Here is a 19,984-nt window from a genome sequence, read left to right as displayed (position 1 = left end):
CAAAGAGCTCATAATTGTGGCTACGAGTGTTGTGAACAGATGTCCCTACTGTGTGATTGCACATGGAGCACTTCATTGGATATATTCCAAGCAGCCAACATTGGCTGACCAGGTCAGTAGGATTACAACAGCGTGCTCCCCACTTCCTTGGCATAGTCCTTTGGGAGGTGGGAATAGCCCTCTTGTGTCTGCTTTTTCACATGAAGTTTTGATCCTTAAAGTCTGTGTGGTTCCCAGCAATCTTGATATGTCTGAGGCCCTAACTCAGTACCTGGCTTACTGGTGAGCAGTCAGGCCAGTAGCTAGTAGAGTAGGACTTTGAGGTAGGGGTTTATGTATTGTCATCTACCTTCCAAGCAAGATGCAAGGAGGGATGGTTGACCATGCAGAGCATGCTGCTGCCCACATTCTTTTCTGTTTTAATTTGGTCTGTGGAAGAACTTGCTAACAATGGGGAGATGATACGTGCTGGTGGCATTGGGTCATTTCAAGAACTCCTCCATAACCTGCTCAGCAAAACTGTCATAGTCCCTGAAACAAGAAGGATGATAAAATATATGAGTTTTCGTTTTGTTCAGGTGCTGAACCCTGCACCCTGTGTACTGCCACTCTTTGGTTTGCAAAGCAAGCGGGTCAGCCAGTTACTGTTTGCTGGGTCCATCTGTGCTGCCTCTTGGTTTTGCTTTCTCATAGGTCGCTGTGAATTGGCAACTGGCTGACCTGAGTGACCGGGACCTGGCAATGCTGGAGTTTGCTCTTGTGGTCTGTTGAGCTGATAATATCACTGAAAAGCATTTCCAGAAGCTGGAGAAGCATGGTTTTGACCATGAAGATGCCTGGGAGACAGGCATGATTTCTGCTTTTTTTTGCTATGTCTAATCACGTAGCACATATTGACCTACGCCCAAACAATTCTACACAATGGGCAGGATGCTGTGTGGAGAGGAGGAGAAGGAGGAAGCTTAGCATGCCTAATGGCCCCCTTATGCCAATGCATCTGAAAGATTGATCAAGCTCTTAATTCTCAAGCTAATGTGGCTTATTTCTGAATCTGTAAATGCTTGCCATATTGTAGGCGTAAGGTATGGTGGGCTTCCCTTTTCGTCAGTTTGGAAGTCACAGAATCCTAGAGTGGCTTGGAAGGGACCAAAGCTTTACTCTTACCCAGTTCCAGCCCACGGGCAGGAGCACCTACCACTAGACCAGGTTGCTCCAAGCCCCGTCCAACCTGGCCTTGAACACTGCCAGGGATAGGACAGCCACAGCTTCTCTGCACAACCTGTGCTAGGGCCTCACTAGTCTCTAGTGACTAGTCCCAGTGTGACTTCTGCTGACTGCAGCGCTTCTCTCCGAGCACAGCTGGAAGAGTGCAGCTTTGGTCTTGGTCTTTGCCTAGCTGCGCAGGCAACAAGCTCATTGAACCATTACGTGACTTAGCACAAGCCGTTGCGCAGCATTTTGCTACCTCGGCAATGCGCGACCTAGTATACCTAGGTGTCCTGGCCGTTCTCTTAGCAGGGGTCTGGGGTTTCCCGGGCTAAAGGAGCACGAGGTGACCGGCTCTTCCCCGCTGACTGCGTTCGGCCGCCGCATACCGTACGCTGGGCGCGAAGCACGGAGACCGCCGGTGACGTGTGGCGAGGGGCGGTGCGGCACAGGCGCGGTGCTGCCGGTAAAGGGCAGGCAGCGGCGGGGTCCGGCAGTGTTATGAGCGCGGAAGCCGGGGTGTCGCGGGCGGGGGCCGGTGGCAACGGCTCTGCGGCCCTTAGGCCCGGCTCGCCCGCCGCTATGGAGCCGGCGCTGCCGCCTCCTTTCTGGCGGGCGGTGCCGGGGGCCGGCCTATTCGGATGGCTGCGCGGGCGCTGCCTGGGCCGCAGCGCCGCCGTGGACCCGGCACGGGACACGTTCCGCGCTATGACCGGGCTTTACGGCTCCATCCAGCCTGCCGACTCCATGTATCTCAGCACCCGCACACACGGCGCCGTCTTCAACCTCGAGTACTCACCCGACGGGTAGGCGAGCCCCTCGGTCCCGCTGAGCTGCCCGCCTCTTTCTGCGGGTGCGAGCCGCGCCGGGCGAGTGGACCGGGAGCCCTTTGTGCCTGGCTGCGGGAGGGCGCGGGGTGTCTCAGGTTGTAGCAGCCCAGTCGCGCTGCAGGAGGCTCTCCCGCGTGTTGTCTAGGGCTGGGGACCCCGCGCGTCGTCGGTCTCTGCTGGGGAGGGGGCCCTGTTGTAGTGACCCGAGGCTGGAGGACCGTGCGGTCCAAGGCAGCTCCGCAGAAGGAGCAGCGGGACTGAAGCGCGCAGCAGCGCTGGCTCGGCAGGCGCGGACACGACGCCCTGGCGCTGCGCGGTGGCTGCACCCGGCCGCGGTTCCCGCTTGCTGTCACAGCGGCACCCCGGCACGCTGCAAGTGGCGTGGCTGGTATTTAACCCCAGGCATTGCAAGCAGCAGGCACAGGACGGCACGAGTGGAGCAAGAGAGCGGTAACAGGGAGAACGCCCCCGTATGGGGTGCACTTCCACTGCCCGGCGGTGTTCCAGCTCCTTTCTGTGGGAGAAGGGAAGGCAATAAACGGGCACACGGTTGAGATCAAGGCGGGGGCAACCCCTTCTTTGTTCGTGTCAAATGTCTTCAGAGACCTAAGTTTCTGTTTGAAATGTGATATTTATTCATTTAGGGTTCTGTGGGTCTGCACTGACAGATGAGTTTAGACACTTGTAGCCGGGTAGACAAAAGCAAGTGACAGTTGGACTCGTTTAGAATAAAAGAAGCCCTTGCACACCAGCTTAAAACAGAGTTCAATTCAGAGATATCTGCACAATTGTCTTTCAGTATGCTTATAAGTGAAGTTTTCTTGGCAGAAAGACCTTGCGAACGAGGGTGGTCTCAACAGGTATTTTTCAGTTTGGATAGTCAGAATTGACATCTTTGTTACCCTGAATAGCTAGTCAGCTGCTCCATTCGCATTTCATCAGAACAGAGTTCTGGTTTCCTTGAACACGTACCCTGTGATGATTTTGCCATAGTTGTCCTCTAAAGCCAAGTTCCAACTCCTTAGGTATTCCTCTGTTTTTTGAAGAGGACAAATTTAAGCTCCAGAAACTATCAAACCATCATTGGGTGACTGTTGCTGGAAAGTAATTTCTTTTGTACATTCAGGGTGTCCTGGGCTGCATCAAAAGGAGTGTGACCTCTACTGCACTGTGGGGAGACCCCTCCCGGCAGTCCTGTGTACAGCTGTGGGGCAACAACACGAGGGAGGTGGAGCTGTTGTAGCAAGTCCCGAGGAGGCCACGGAGATGCTGTGAGGGCTGGAGCAGCTCTACTGTGGAGACAGGCTGAGAGAGCTGGGCTTGTTCAGCCTGAGGAAGAGAAGGCTCTGGGAGACCTTAGAGCAGCTTCCAGTGCCAAAAAGGACTGACAGAAAAGCTGGAGAGGAGTTTTGGACAAGGACCTGTAGTGACAGGACAAGGGGCAATGGCTTTAAGCTGACAGGAGATTTAGATTAGATACTAAGTTCTTGACTGTAAGGGTGGTGAGGGACTGGCACAGGTTGCCCAGAGAAGCTGTGGCTGCCCCATCCCTGACAGTGTTCAGGGCCAGGTTTGACAGGGCTTGGAGCAACCTAGTCTAGTGAAAGGTGTCCCAACCCAAACCATTCTGTGACTACTGGTTTAAAAATTTTGCTCCTGAATTTGCAGTCTGAATGTCATCTTTATGTTGATTTTGGGTGGATGCCAAACTAAATAGCCATTGAAGTCAGTGTGACAAAAAGAGATGAGGAAAGCATATGTCTTTGCCCTGGAGAAGTTGATGGTTGTACTTCAGCACTGGCTGCCTGTTACAAAGAGGTGATGTAGCTGGAATAACATCTGTAAAGGTCTTGGGGGAACACTTTTCTAGTTAATGCAGTGACAAGAGTATAGGTTATCCGGAGGTGGCTCACAGCTGGTTGGTTCACACACATGAGCAGGCTGCCAGCACTTGCCGCTGCAGTGCAGTACAGCATCTGTCAGACCCTTGCATTTTACAGAGCTCTTCAGCTTGTCTTCTGACACCCCAAAAAGCAAACTACAGTGTCTCAGAACTCCTCAAAAATTGTTGCCATTCAACAGGTGTCGGAGGAATACCATGACATGGGCACAGTCAGATGGGAAAGCTGCAGTAGGATGTTCAGAGTGGATGCCTTTCCACTTATTCGTGGGTGCTGTTGTCTTTTTTGTTTTTTTGTTTGGGCTGGGTTGGGTTTTTTCCCTGCAAAATCAAGCAGGTATCCTCACGTGAACAAAGCAGTGGGTTTCATGTCAGAGCTTAATTCTTTTTTCCCCAGACAGGAACCACTAGGTTCATGCACTTCACTGCACAAATCGCCCTCAAGTAACTTATAAATAAACTCACTGATGTTAATACTCTTAACTGTGTGATTTAAATAATGTCATCATTGGATCTGGGAACTATATAGCTGTTATAAAACAACCACCTTATTTATTTATTTATTTTTAAAGTGGTTTGAAAGGTGATGTGTTCTGTCCAGCAGATGCGTCAGCCGTGCCTTAATTATGCCAACTGCCAGGCAGAAGAGTTATGGTCTCTTGAAAAGGGAGTTAGAAGGTGATTTCTCTGGAATAAAACAGCATGCTATTTTCTTCTGCATGTTTTGTGTATTAGGTGCTTGTGAATAGGCATCGGCAAGAAGGCATTAAAAAAAAGAAAAAGTAAATGCTGCAGATTAGTGCAGTGTAAACAGAAAACCAAGCTAAGTAATGGTGAAGCTGTGTTTCTGTGAGAATAGGGAAGGGATGTTCACTGGATACACAGAGATCTCATTTCTTTTACTGAATACAAATATTTCTGCTTTGCCTTACTCCCCTGCAGGTCAGTGCTGACTGTTGCTTGTGAACAGACTGAAGTACTGCTTTTTGACCCAATATCTTCAAAGCACATCAAAACTCTCTCTGAAGCTCATGAAGACTGTGTAAATAATATCAGGTAAGTCAGAAGGAATATTTTGTCTTACCATAGATGCTTTTCTTGTGACAGTGTGGTAAGTTTGTGTTATATGCATTCTCGGAGGGTGTGGGGTTTGTGAAGCTGTTAAGCTGCAGTTTGCTTTGTGCCATTTTTCTTCTTTTGGGTATTGGAGGTGCAGAAAGGCTGAAAAGGGGAAGAAAAGGAACCTGAAAGTGATGGTAGCGGTATGCAATGCTGTCAGGTACTGCACTTTATGGGAGGCAAGAGTATTAAGCTATTTTATTATTGCCTGTTTAAACTTGCCTTCGGAATGCCTTGAATTAATGTGGTAAATCAGAGCATAACAAGTAGCATGTGATTTATGTTTGAAGTGCAAGTCTGAGACCATAACAAGATTAGGTATTTGTATGAATATGGCTGGTATTTTGAATTGTAAGAGTAATTGGCACAGTTGCATAGGAATTTCCAAGGAAAGATTGTCTGCTTTAAATGCAGGTGTGATACGGAAGAGCTGGGAAAGTGAAATGGCTTCTACAGTTCAACTTGAACTCAGTATGTGTGATTTAAATCCACTGACTGTTTGTCAGGATGAAATAGGAAATGGCAAGTGCAGAAACCTAAAGACTGAAGTTTTACATCATTTGGATGTCTGTCTTTCAGAAAAGCTAACGTAAAAGCTGGGGCTAGCTGACATAAATAAAAGAGGAGATGTTTAGAACATGCTCTTCTGTAAGGAAATACGGCTGCTTGTCTTGCCTGACAGTGGTTGTCCTTTAAACATGCTTAATTTTTAGATAAAGCTAGGTGAGAAATAAAGCCGTATTATAAAGATATCAGAAGGCAAAGGTAAAATGAATTTATTTTGGGTTTTATACATCCCTAATTCAGTGTCTGATCCTGACATTCATATGGCTGAAATAAAGCCGTATTATAAAGATATCAGAAGGCAAAGGTAAAATGAATTTATTTTGGGTTTTATACATCCCTAATTCAGTGTCTGATCCTGACATTCAAACTGCTCTTGCTAGGTCTCGAATTAGTGAGATCATATTTTACAAAGAGCACTCTGTTGCAGGCTCTTTGGCTGGTTGGCTGTCTCTGTTGCACTGTGCTCGTCTTGAAGCTTTAATTCTTTGGTTGGGAACAGCAATGAAACTTCCTGTCACTTTCTTCTCTTATTGAAAGGATGTTCTTTCTTTCCACTTTGTCTGCCTCTGAGGCTTTGTAAGTTTGGTCCTTAAATGTCTGTTCTTTGTGTAGTTTGATTTACATAAAAGTACAAGTACTAGTTCCAAGCAGGTAATTGTTAGGTCTACTATCTAATATCTACCAGACTAAGGTAGTTCGTAGCAATGTATAGTAAACTTTATGCTTTCCTTCAAAATGCTTCTTAAAGCTTTATTTTGTTTTTATAGGATATTGGTGTCTTTTTCTGTGCTTTCCTGCATGTCTCCATTTGTTATAAACTTAGTTACAAGGAACTTAATAGTGTATTACAGAATATTGTTAGTACATCATTACCTAGAGTATTATTTCTGCTTAATGAGCAGGACTTCAGGCACTGCAGTAATACAGAAATTCCTTGTAATAAGCACCAAAAATAAGTTTAATTACTTCTGTGCCCTACAGCAGGTGCCTCAGAGCTATGTATGAACAGAGAAGCACATAGTAGTCCTCTTCTATCAGTCTCCTAGTCACTGAGGATTTGTGTATAGTAATCTGAAGGAGGTTTTTTTTCCCACCTGAATTTGGTCAGGTTTTTTGCTTAATTAAAACTACCATGGCAGAGCTGCATGGCACAGGAGCAGTTAACAGTGTTTTTGAAACTTTCTAGCTAGCTTGAGGTCCTCTAGATTTTTTGATTTCTTAAGTAGGGAGACGAGGAACAATTAATCTCAATTTATTTCCTCCTGAGTCTCATGCACCTTCAATTAGCTGTTTTTCAGGTGAATCCTAGTTTACTTGGTCCTTCTATATATGAAAGCTGTTCACAATACCATTTGTTTCTCCCTGTCTATTTTTTGTCAAACCTGTTTGTGGTGAGTGAAGCAGGGTTGCCTATAGCTTCCAAGATAAAGGTAAATGGATTTATACAGGCGAGAGATGTACTCTTGTTTACTTTCACACTGAAAATCTGAAATGTTCAGATACTGGAAGGCTGCTATGAGGTCTCCACGCAGCCTTCTCTTCTCCAGGCTGAACAGCCCCAACTTTCTCAGCCTATCTCCATACAGCAGGTGCTCCAGTCCCCTGATCATCCTCGTGGCCCTCCTCTGGACCTGTTCCAAGAGTTCCATGTCCTTTTTATGTTGAGGACACCAGAACTGCACACAATACTCCAGGTGAGGTCTCACAAGAGCAGAGTAGAGGGGCAGGATCACCTCCCTTGACCTGCTGGTCACAATCCTTTTGATGCAGCCCAGGATACGGTTGGCTTTCTGGGCTGTGAGCGTGCACTGAAGCCAGCTCATGTTCATTTTCTCATTGACCAAGCCCCCCAAGTCCTTCTTTGCAGGGCTGCTCTGATTCTCTTCTCTGCCCAACCTGTAGCTGTGCCTGGGATTGCTACAACCCAGGTGTAGGACCTTGCACTTGGCATCATTAAACTTCGTAAGGCTGGCATCGGCCCACCTCACAAGCGTATTGAGGTCCCTCTGGATGGCATTCCTTCCCTCCAGCGTTATCAACTGAACCACATAGCTTGGTGTCATTGGCAAGCTTACTGAGGGCACACTCAGTCCCACCGCCCATGTCACTGACAAAGATGTTGAACAAGACTGGTCCCAACGCCAGTCCCTGAGGGACGCCACTCGTTCTTTACTGGTCTCCCACTGGACATTGAGCTATTGACCGCAACTCTTTGCATGAAGTCATCCAGCCAGTTCTTTATCCACCGAGTGGTCCACCTATCAAATTGATGTCTCTCCTATTTAGAGACAAGGATGTCGTGTGGGACAGTGTCCAACGCTTTGCACAAGTCCAGGTAGATGACATCAACTGCTCTACCCCTGTCCATCAGTTCTGTAGCCCCATCATAGAAGGCCACCAAATTGGTCAGGCAGGATTTGCCCTTAGTGAAGCCATGCTGGCTGTCACCAAGCACCTTGTTGTTTTTCATGTGCCTTGGCATGCCTTCCAGGAGAATCTGCTCCAAGATTTTGCCAGGCACAGAGGTGAGACTGACTGGTCTGTAATTCCCTGGGTCATCCATTTTCCCCTTCTTGAAAATGGGGGTTATATTTCCCTTTTTCCAGTTGTTGGGAACTTCACCTGACTGCCGTGATTTTTCAAATGTGATGGACAGTGGCTTAGCAACTTCATTCGCCAGCTCCTTCAGGACCCACGGATGGATTTCATCAGGTCCCATGGACTTGTGTATGTTCAGGTTCTTAAGATGATCTTGAACCAGATCCTCTCCTACAGTGCGCCTAAGGTCTTCATTCTCACAGTCCCTGCGTCTGCCTTCCAAGACTTGGGTGGTGTGGTCAGAGCACTTGCCAGTGAAGACTGAGGCAAAGAAGTCATTAAGAACCTCAGCCGTCTCCAAACCCAGGGTAGCCAGTTCTGCTGATAGCTTCCGGAGATGGCCCACGTTGGCCCTAGTTTTTCTTTTATTTCCAGCGTAATTACAGAATCCCTTCCTGTTATCTTTCACATCTCTAGCCAAGTTTAATTCTAACTGGGCCTTATCTTTCCTGACCTGGTCCCCAGCTTCCCAGACAACATCCCTGTATTCTTCCCCGGCCTCCTGTCCTTGCTTCCACCTTTTATAAGCCTCTTTTTTCAATTGAATTTTCCTCAGGAGCTCCTTATCCATCCAAGGAGGTCTCCTGGCCCTCCTGCTGCACTTCCTTCTGGTTGGGATGCAACACTCCTGAGCTTGTAGCAGGTGATCCTTGAATATCATCCAACAGACTTGGGCCACCCTGCCCTCTAGGGCTATATCCTATGGAACCTTACTAAGCAGGTTCCTGAAGAGGCCAAAGTCTGCTCTCTTGAAGTGCAGGGCAGTGAGCTTGACTCATGCTCTTCTCACTGTCCAGAGGATCTCAAATTCGGCCATCTCATGATTGCTGCAACCAAGGCTGCCCTGGAGCATTACGTTTCCAACCAGTCCTTCCCTGTTGATGAGCACGAGGTCAAGCATGGTTCCTCTCCTTGTTTTCTCCTCTATTACTTGAAGACGGAAGTCCACACAATCAAGGAGCCTCCTGGATTGCTTGTGCTGGGCTGTACTGTCCCTCCAGCAGATATCAGAGTAGTTGAAGTCCTGCATGAGAACAAGGGCCTGCGAGTGTGAGGCTGTTCCTATCTGTCTATAGAGTGCCTTATCCACCGAGTCCTCTTGATCAGGCAGTCTGTAACAGATCCCCACAGTAATGTCTCCCATCACTGTTCTCCCTTTAACCCTGACCCACAAACTCTCTTGAGTGCTCGCCTGTCCCCAGACAGAGTTCCATACTCTCCATCCTATCCCTAACATAAATAGCAGCTCCCCCTCCCCGCCTGCTGGGCCTGTTTTTTCTAAAGAGCCTGTAGCCTTACATTCCAATAGTCCAGTCCTAGGTGCCATCCCATGTTTCTGTGATACGTATTATATCATACCCCTGTAGACGTGCACACATCTCTAATTCCTCTTGTTTGTTCCCCATGCTATGGGCATTTTTATAGAGGCATCTGACCTGGCCCCCTACATTGAGTGCCATGTTCTAGATACCCAAACCCCTGACTATGGCACCGCAGTTCTAACCATTTGTTAACCTGCGAATCCACCTGGGCTTTTTAAGGTCCTCCCATTTGTCCCAGACAATCTGAGCTCCAGAGCCCCTAACCACCTCTCCCACGGCTCTGTAGTTTTTCTTTATGTTCTCTGGGCTACTGCTATCACTAGCACGCACATGGATCACTAGAAGTGAGTAACAGTCAGTGGGACTTACTAGAGCAGGGAGCCTCTCTGCAACATTCCTCATCCAAGCCTCTGGTAGGCAACACACCTCCCTTGAGACTGGGTCAGGCTGACAGATGAGTGCCTCTGTTCCCTTCAAAGTAGAGTCCCCTACCACTACCACCCGCCAGTTTTTCCTGGCAGCACCAGTAGTGATCTTCTTTACCAGTGCATCAGCCGGTTGTTCACGGTGCAGATGTGTTTCCTTGTTAGACCCCTGCAGAACTGCAAAGCGGTTCTGGGTGGGGACAGCAGATTTAGGAGGAAGTTGCTTGCTTTTAATTGTCCTCTGCCTCCATTTTTTGTTGGTTTTTTTTTGGTTACTAGTTCCCAGCTTCCTGTGTTAACAGCCTCCTTCTTTCCTCCATGAGCTACAGGGGACGCTTGAGGCCTCTGCACAGTTTGGGCCTGGAGTAAGCATTCCTGCTTCGTCTCAGCTTCCCTGATATCTTTCAGCCTATTGACAGCGTCCCACAGCTCAGCCACCTGCTGCAGAAAGACCTCCACCAGGGAGCACCGAGTGCAGCCCTGCCCATTACACCCTCTCGCCTCAAGAGATCAGTGCAGGCACTCTCTATACTCCGAGCTCTGCACTGCAGCCTCCCCTCTCATTCGCTCTGTCTGGGTGCCTATGTTAGCCACCGCTGGGGCAGCCAGAGCAGAGCTCCCAGACCAGGTCCTGGTCATAAGGCGAGTGCTCACCATCCCGCAGTAAGGGCATGCATAAATTGCAGCAGTAATAGAGTATGATAAACTTCAATCTGTGTAATGCAACAAATAATTGTATCCCATGATTTTCTCAGTGAACCAAGTAACTTGTGTAAGTATGTGTAAAGTCTAGTCTTCAGTTTTTGGGTTTGTTTTGTTTTGTTTTTTTTCACAAGACCACAGATTTTCATGATAAAGAATTACCACCTGAACAGGCCAAGTACTTAACCCGATTGGTGTCATAATGCAACTAGACCTATATTCTTTTCCACTTTATCATCTTCTCCCAGTATGACTAGACTGACTAGTCTGTCAGAAAGCAGGAACTCAAGACCTGCTAAATGCAAAACATAAACAGTGCATGTGGATGCACATGGTATAAATTCACTGCTGTATAGAAGTATACTGTAGAACTACAGGCCTCTAAATACTTTTTGAAATACAGAGCAGTAGGCTTGCTCTTCTTGCAGTAGTTTAACAGAATTGTATGTTATTTTGTGATCCAAATTCAAACCTCTCAAATGCACACTTGTATTGGACAATTCCAAAATTTGGGCAGCCTGTGCCAAAGATGATCTGAAATTCTTGTCCTGAGCAGTGCTCTGTGCAGTCGCACTTTGATACATGTACCTGCTTTTGTGCATTTGAAAAGCCCAACTTCAGTGTGCCTGCTTCAAACACATGAACTGTAGTTTAGGGAAAGGAAAGGCAGAAACATGGGCACAAAATCCCATTGCTTTTTGATGGACGCTGTTTAGACTGCCCAGGTGGTATAAAACCTCCCTGAATGCAGGAGGTCTGTATGGCTCCTCCTGGCTCTGCAGCTGCAGCGAGTAGTGCTCATGAGGCATTGTGTTGCTGGATAGGCATCTGAAGAAAGAGATGGGCAAAGGTGAAATGAAATTAAGGGTCTAGGGACATGTGCAAACAGTGGTAGTGTTCAAATTTAAATTTACTACATGTTTCCAAGATAGTAATACCATGTGTAGTGTAAACCATGTGGTTAGTAATGTGAGCCATACATTAGACAATTAATCTGCTGGATTAAATCTCTTGGAAAAGCACTGTTTTATGTCCTGTGTAAAACCGTGGGGCCAGCTTCTTAGCACGCTCAGTGCAGACATGTGCCTCAGGAGGTCTGGTTGGAAAGGGCCTCTGGAAATCCTGTAACAGGCTTCAGGTAAGAGAAGACTGGTTTGCCTCACTGGCACATGGATAAGTCTGGCACTGAGTGTTTCCAGCACAAGTGGTTCCACTGCGCTCTGGGCTGCACTGGCTAGGCACAGTGTTTGTAAAAGCAGGCCCTATTGCAGGCTTTGCAACAAAAGTGTTGCAAAGTGTTTTTGTGTTCTGCCTGTGCCAGTGATGCAAAGATGTGGTGGGAGCCTTCAACAGGGGCTGACTGCGTCAGATGCTGAGCAATGATGTGTGGTACAGAGCAGGCCTGGCAGAGAGGGAGCATTCAGGAGTTAGTTAAAGGAGACTTGGACATCATGTGTTTTGGCTAAGCTAATGGGTTATGGGCCACGTGGGGCAGCAAGGCTTAAAACAACTAGAGGCCTTCTAGTAGCAAGGAAAGTGATATGTATTTTAAAAAAATTCTTTGAGTGCAGAGAGGTTATGCCTGTGGTGGGGAAGAGAGGAAAATCTGCAGAATAGTAGGGGAAGAATGAGGGTGGATATGTGGGTAGAAATGAAAAGAGTAAAGAGCATGGGTTTAATTATGATCCAATGGGTCCTTGTGTAGTCAGAAATTTAGAATTGCTGTGTCTTCTGGTGCTGCCTGACTGTAGTAGCAATAGGATCTGGCAAAAATGGGTAAGAGGCATAAACCACATTCAGCTCAGGCTAGCAGACCTTTATTGCAGAGACTGCCAGACAGCTCAGTAGGAGTATCTTGCCAGTGGTCTAAAAACTGACTAGTCATGTCCTGTATGTCATATGAAGACCTGTTAAGTTTAAAGCTGAGTATTATCCAGATAGGTAAATGATGTATTTTTTCCACTGGTGGTTGTGTAGTTGTGTGATCTTTACGTGATTCATTTAAAAAAAAATAAAATTCTGCTACGCATCTACAGGCTTACTAGTTTACTACTACAGATGTACTACTGGTTCATATCCCGACAGCACTCTTTTGTGATGGAACTGTTGTATTGGCAAACATTCTGCTGTATCTACTATCTGTTTTGGTGGTTTGTGGTTTTTTTTGTTGTTGGCCTTTTTTTTTTTTTGTTCTGTTTTGTTTTTGGGGGGATTGTTCAGGTTTTGGGGGGTTTTTTAGTTGTTTTTTTTTTTTCTTCCTCCTCTGTGGCCACTGTATTTCTTGTGTTAGTTTAAATTCCTGCTTAAGCATATTTAAGTTAGAAAAGGCACTAAGCAGGCACAGTATTTCTTTCCTATTTTCAGGTTTCTCGATAATCGACTGTTTGCAACTTGTTCTGATGACACTACAATAGCACTTTGGGATTTAAGAAAGCTGAACACGAAAGTGTGTACTTTACATGGTCACACCAGCTGGGTTAAAAACATTGAGTACGATACCAATACAAGGTTACTAGTAACATCAGGATTTGATGGAAATGTGATCATCTGGGACACAAACAGGTATGTGGCTGTGTTCATGCTGTTATGTTTCTGTTCATGTTCTTCACGTTCTATTCTGTTCATGCTGTTAACGCTTCTACAAGGATAGGGTTCTTCTGTACAAGACGGAAAACCTGCTTTCTTGAATGGCGCTATACTGTGTTCATAAATACCATGATCAGTTTATAGCCCTTATCAAGAATTTGAATCTCCATTATGTGGTTATTGTACAGTAGCTAAAAAAGAGAGCTTTTCTTGCTGATGCACCAAAATGTAGTTCTTCCTTTTTGAAAAAGCTCTGTCTTCATTGTTGTAGTAGAATGAAAATGTGATTTCTGCCATTTCATTCAAATCTAATTAAGTAGGATAAAAACAGTACTCAGAAAAGTTTTAGGATGAACACAGATGCTTAGTATATTTTTGACTCCTATGGACGTTATTAGGGACTTCAGGCAAAGCTAATTCCAGCCATTTCTTGTGCTTTTTTATTTTGCTGTCAAGGTGCACAGAAGATGGATGTCCCCACAAGAAGTTTTTTCACACCCGTTTTCTTATGCGAATGAGGCTGACGCCAGACTGTTCCAAAATGTTGATCTCAACCTCCTCTGGTTATCTTCTGATTTTGCATGACCTTGACCTAAATAAATCTTTAGAGGTTGGCAGCTACCCAATTTTAAGAGCGAGGAGGACTACTTCATCAAGTTCAGGTGAATGCTTTTGGAAAAATATGTGGCAGCTTCTGTGTTAGAGGTGTTTTATGGGATATTCTTAGCTATCAAAAGAAGTCAGAGGTGGAGTCGGCAGAATTCTGCCAAGGAACCCTTTGGCATGTTAGCTGCTCTGTTGTTCAAGGATCACACATCTGTGCTGTTGAGTGGTAATTTTCTGACTCAGGTGGAGTTCTAGGGTGATCTTTGGTATCAAGATTGTAGCACTACAGGATAGAGTGCCCATGGAGTTTTGTCACCTCGAGCTGGCCATCTCTAGCTTTATTTATGTTCGGTTCTTGTCCTGTAACACAAGAAATTAATCCATGTTGAGAGAGCTGAATCTGCATGAGCTCCAGCAACTAATATTGACTGTTGTGTAGTAGTGTGGTTGCTCTTGACAGCAGACCTGGAAGAACTGCATGCTCTGAAATTTCACTGCTTGATTCCTCCTGCTTTGGGACGGTAATAGAGTAAAATAGTGACAGAAACTGCCATTTGGGGTGTCTGGATATGAAAGGAATGGCCTGGGGAAAAATTCTTAGCCCAGCTTCTAGCAGAGACAGTGCATAAGAAGGAAGGAATACAGCTTGGCTCTTACTCCCAATAGAGTCCTGTGGTGGCAGTTTGTTTGTATGAGGCACAAATAAAAAAGTACTTTTAGACTATAAACTGAGCTTTGGAAAGTATTTTCTTAATAAGATGCCTTACCATTTACTTAACACTTCTAAGGAGGGTTAAGTGGGCAACATGCATAGTATGTGGGCTGTGTTAAGCTGCTATGTTCATATGGCTGATGCTGTTTGCAGATGTAACTTCATCAGGTTCCTCTGGTCCTCGAGCTGTTGGTTCACCATGTCACCAGAATGATTCAGGTCCGCAGTCTGAGAAACACATGTCACGTTCCTCCCAGCGAGAAGGTAGGAAGAGACTTTTAAAAAGTAAAAAATCATGGACTTGGACTCATTGTGTCCAGAAGAGGCCAGAGTGTAATAGTGAAATACTGTGGGTTTGGCTCTTAAGACTTTTTTAAAAGAGTAGTGTTGCTATGACTTCTATTAAACCAATAAAATACCATTGCACACCAAATCTGGGCATCTAATTTTATTTTTTTTTCCCCAAGAAATCTGATAACAGCAACAAGTTATTTATTTTATCTGATTATGTGATTGTTATGTAGAAAAACACAAAAAAACCCACTGAACTCAAAACCAGCAGTAGACTGCTGAGGAAGGTGAAGATCAATGTCTGGATTTCATTGATACTTACAGTTGACTTCCCTTTTTAGGTGGATCACCTAGAAATAGTTTGGAGGTCTTAACACCAGAGGTTCCTGGAGAAAGAGATCGAGGCAACTGCATTACGTCACTACAGCTGCATCCAAAAGGTTGGGCTACGCTTCTTCGATGCTCAAGTAATACAGATGACCAGGAGGTAAAACAAATATGTTTTGGTTTCTTGTTTTGTTGTTTGGGTTTGTTTTTTTTTTTAATACATTGAGATGTATTGATCACAAAACTATATTGACATTTCCTTGTTTTGCGGGTAAATTTAATTAATGCCAAGCACAAACACAGGCTGGGCAGAGGCTGTTTTGAGAGCAGCCCTGAGGAGAAGGACTTGGGGGTGTTGGTTGACAAGAAGCACCTCATGACCAGGCTTCAGTGTGCACTTGATTGCAGAAACCCCACATGTGCTGGGCTGCATCCCCAGAATGTGAGATGCAGGTCAAGGCGGGGGATTCTCCCCCTCTGCTGTGCTCTGAGTAGATCCCCCACCTACAGTCCTGCGTCCAGCTCTGGGCCCACCAACATAAGAGGGATGTGGAGCTGTTGGAACAAGTCCAGAGAAGGCACATCTCCTATGAAGACAGGATGTGAGACTTGGGTTTCTTCAGCCTAGAGAAGACTCTGGGCAGACCTTATTAACAGCCTTCCAATACATAAAGGGGACAACAAGAAAGCCAGAGGATTTTTTTGTAAGAGCAAGTAGTGATAGGACAAGGGGGAATAGTTTCAAACTGACCAAAGGGAGATTGAGATGAGATCTTAGGCAGTTCTTCCCTGTGAGGGTGGTGAGACACTCGCAGAGGTTGCCCAGAGAAGCTGTGGCTGCCCCATCCCTGGCAGCATTCAAGGCCAGGTTGGACGGGGCTTGGAGCAGCCTGGTCTAGTGAAAGGTTTCCCTGCTTGTGGCAGGGGGTTGGAACTCGGTGAGCTTTAAGATCCCTTCCAACACAAACCATTCTATAAGTCTATGATAAAATTGCATTTGAATAAACTAGACAGTTATTTCTGCTTACAAATGTATTTAATTTTAGACCAAAATGAATTTAATTTTTTTAATGACCTCATACAACTTTTTATCCTGCATTCAGTACTTCTGTTGCCCAGTTTTTCCACAGAATATACTTTATGGCTCTGTGAGAAGTTTTCAAATAGTAGCTGTGCTGTGAAATGCATGATGTAAAAATACACACCTGCCAAAATATAGGAGATGTCAGCTTGGAAAAGACAAAGGATTGGACAGTTGTGTACTGGTGAACATGGTTTAAGTTGAGCAGAGAAGCTCCTCTGAATTCAAGTGCCTTTGCAATTTTTTCTGCCTCCCAGGATGAAGTGCTCCTGCTGTGCTGATGAATGCTTTCCAAAGGCTGCTCCTGCACTGCTGTGAAAAAAAATCTCATGGCATATTTCTGCATCTGCTTAAAACTGCCACAGTGTAGGACTGAGTATGGTGAACTCCAGTGATGTTTATGTAATGTCAAAGTGCCTTGATCTCAGCTCTCACCCTAAAACTCTGCAATTTAAATATAAATTGGATATTGCTCATCTTCCTGGCAGAATCCATTTCAAGCCTTTACTTGAAGTACTGTCATAAGACCAGCTGCAGCTCATCTGCAACTTGCAGATTTCACTTCCTAAAACACTGCTTTAAAGAAGTAATGGCAGACTTTAAGGCCTGTGATTGATTATGTTTCTCAAATTGATTGTGAAGTGTCACATCATTGCTACTGTATTGCACTGGGACCCTGTTTAAAGACAAAAAATCAGTGTCTAATGCACTCAGAAATATTGAAAAAACCCTGACTTCTCATGGACTGTATACAAAAAAAGTAAGAAACTCCAGGTTTGAGCACCTGCTCTTGAAGTTATCCAGGTTAATTCAGGTTCACTTATAAAGCCCAGGCAGAGCCTTCAGAACACATGGATTTTTCCATGTGGTTTTAGGGTTATTTCAAAAGTAGTGCTGTGACAGTTGTGCAGACCACTCTCTTTTCAAGACACAGAGGTTTTACATTTATTTGCCAAAATCACAAATAATTTTTTGAATACTTTAGTTAATAGTTGATGTAAATTTGGGTTGGTTTGGTTTTGGGTTTGTTTGGGGGGGATGTGTTTTATGGGTGTTCTCTGGCGTTTTGTTTTGTTGGGTTTGTTTTCTGTGGTTTTTTGGGCTGTTTCTGAAGAAAACCACTGTTTGTAATGGTAACCTGATACAAGTGTGTAGAGGACTGAAAGGAAACTCAGCAGATCAAGCCCCTATATAACACAGAATTTTGAGAGTGCAAATATTATATTGGGTTGATTGATACTGATGATTGACCTAGTTATGGTTTCCTGTAGTCCTAGTGTCTGCCTAGTATCTAATTAATACTTAATTAGTATTGTTTCCTTTGTGTTTATTTCAGTAGAATACATGGTACAGGAATAAGAACACTTGTGTGGTGGTTGAAGTTGAATCTCTGAACCAGAGCTGGTTTTGCATTTCATTTGAGATCAGTTGCTTTGGTTATACATTAAAATTCCAAATTGTCTCTAAAGTAACAAGATGGCTATAGAGCTGTTCATAACACTCCTTCAAATCTGTTTCCCTCTTGGTTTTAAGATTTCTTTCTTTTTGAAGTTAAGGGCACAAAATGCCTATGGTCAGTTATAAATTACAGTAGGCAGAGTTCTGCTTTATTGTAGAATTCGTTTAAATGTTTACTAAATTAGAGCAGATGCCTGGCCAAAGGATTAGGCTTTGCTCATTTCAGATAAAAACTAGATTTTAAAGGATTATATCTAGCTTCCATTTAATTATAAAAGCAGCTTTGATGCTAGACAGCTGTTTTGCTTAGGCAGTTCAAAGCAGTAGAGATGTCCATGAAATGACCTGTTTTCAGTGTTTCATAGTAGATGCTTATTGAAGAGTAGACAAGCAATAGCATTGAGCGTTCCTGTTACTCAACATGCCACAGGAGGGAATGAGTATTTGCAGTGGTTTACTTTTCTTTCAATGTTCCTTTCTTTGCCTCTCCCTTTAGTGGACTTGTGTCTATGAATTCCAGGAAGGAGCTCCTGTGCGCCCTGTCTCGCCTCGCTGTTCCCTGCGATTGACTCATTGCATTGAAGAAGCCAATGTGGGCCGAGGTTACATCAAAGAACTTTGTTTCAGTCCTGATGGCCGCATGATTTCATCCCCGCATGGCTTTGGGATCCGTTTGTTGGGGTTTGATGCACATTGCAGCGAACTTGTTGACTGTTTGCCCAAAGAAGCCAGTCCCCTGAAAGAAATCCGTTCCCTCTACTCTCACAATGATGTGGTACTGACAACCAAGTTTTCTCCAACACACTGTCAGATTGCCTCGGGGTGCCTTAGCGGACGTGTTTCTCTGTATCAGCCAAAATTCTAGGCACACCTTGCATCAACGAGACCTTCAGGTGGTTGTGGGTTTTACTTCAGTTTAGTTGGAGTGTGTTCTTTCTGAAATCTCCAAAGCCAGATAAGATCATGGTTACTATGATCTCTGAACACAGTAGCAGAATGTGTTTTCAGCCCAGCACTGTATGCATTCTCATAGTGCATCCACAAATCTGCCTCCATGCACAGTATTTTCAGCCTTCCAAGCAGACCTCTGATCCTGTGCCATCAGGTCATTGTTCTGGTTTGTTTGTACCATACTACTTGTTGATAATTTCTTTCAATGCAAATTCAAGTGGGCTATTTGAAACTAATGTAGAGAGGGCAAGGGTAGCAGTTCAGCCAAAACTCAACCAGGATCCACAGGTACAACACCTCCTTGTTTCAAAGAGCTGGACTTCATCACGTAAACATCCTTGTACACATTGCTGAAACTACTATATGGTGATTATTAGATAAGGAGCTTCTTTTCTGTGTAGTAACACTATTAGTTACTGTCACAAAAAGAAAAGGTTTTTCTCATTTATGTATTTGATTGTGATTGGCTAGAAATTGAATCAACTTTCTGTAATGTTTTGCTACACTTAAAGCATATGGTTTCCTGTGGTTGCATATACTGTGTTTATTACCAGAAGGAAGAGGTTCTAGATAGAGATGTAGCTGCATTTGTTTTCTCCAGGGAATTTAGTAGGAAAAGACTGGGGCAATGAAGCAGGATTTGAATGGGTGAAGACCCTGCTCTCTATTCACTGCAGACAAACTGGATGTTTTGTATAGTGGGGGTGTTCTTGGTTGGCCTCTTTTAGGCATATGTGACTCCTCAACCTCTAGGGTTACTGTTGTAAGGAGCCTTCTGCATCAGTAACATAAACTTCCATACTGCTTTTAAAACTTAACACTGCAGAATTTTCTGCTGATGTTAAGGCTGTTTCCCAGCTGACTGTTCTTCCACATCTTGCCTGCACCATTGCTGTGAAAGGAATATATTTCATAGTATCACCAGGTAGACTTTTTTCACATGTACTGTTTTGGAATGGATTAAAAGCATGCCTGTCTACAGTAAGATCTATTTGGATTTAACTGGGCTTTTCATACAATGTGAAAAACATTAATGTTTACCATTAAATCACATACAAAGTATGAATGCTAAGTTTTAGCCCTTGAGTTAATATAGCTAAACTTGTAAGTAGTTATTTCAGTCTTGTACATCCAAATCAGTTTATAATATTCTCATTGCTTGTATTTTCCAAAATGTGGGTTGTTTTTTTTTTTTTGGTGGGATTTTTAGTTCTTATTGTGCGTGTGTGTGGTTTGGTTTTGTGTTGGGGATTTTTTTGTGTGTATTTCACTAAGGTTTTGCTGCTGCTTAATTCAGCAGGAA

General features: G+C 44.7%; 1 protein-coding gene across 1 annotated transcript; it reads left to right on the top strand.

The window, feature by feature from the left end:
- Positions 1 to 1,707: 1,707 nt before the first annotated feature.
- On the top strand, positions 1,708 to 19,580 carry DCAF10 (DDB1 and CUL4 associated factor 10). The gene is made up of 7 exons (XM_057430485.1): positions 1,708 to 2,012; positions 4,879 to 4,992; positions 13,034 to 13,231; positions 13,712 to 13,917; positions 14,727 to 14,837; positions 15,206 to 15,351; positions 18,227 to 19,580. Exons 1-7 carry the CDS (start codon positions 1,708 to 1,710, stop codon positions 18,593 to 18,595), a joined length of 1,449 nt encoding a protein of 482 aa, XP_057286468.1. The 3' UTR covers positions 18,596 to 19,580.
- Positions 19,581 to 19,984: the final 404 nt, after the last annotated feature.

This window comes from Pezoporus wallicus, unplaced genomic scaffold (genome assembly GCF_028554395.1).
Source record: "Pezoporus wallicus isolate ANWC-B61680 ecotype Strahan unplaced genomic scaffold, APGP_CSIRO_Pwel_v1 contig_3573, whole genome shotgun sequence".
Lineage (NCBI taxonomy): Eukaryota > Metazoa > Chordata > Aves > Psittaciformes > Psittacidae > Pezoporus > Pezoporus wallicus.
Note: the sequence above shows the minus strand (reverse complement) of the source record. Positions and strands in the feature narration are given on the sequence as shown.

Coding starts and splice junctions, on each gene's coding strand:
- DCAF10 (XM_057430485.1), top strand. CDS start 1,708: ATGAGCGCGGAAGCCGGGGTGTCGCGGGCGGGGGCCGGTGGCAACGGC. Junction 2,013..4,878: donor CTCGAGTACTCACCCGACGG/GTAGGCGAGCCC, acceptor ACTCCCCTGCAG/GTCAGTGCTGACTGTTGCTT. Junction 13,232..13,711: donor ATCATCTGGGACACAAACAG/GTATGTGGCTGT, acceptor TTTGCTGTCAAG/GTGCACAGAAGATGGATGTC.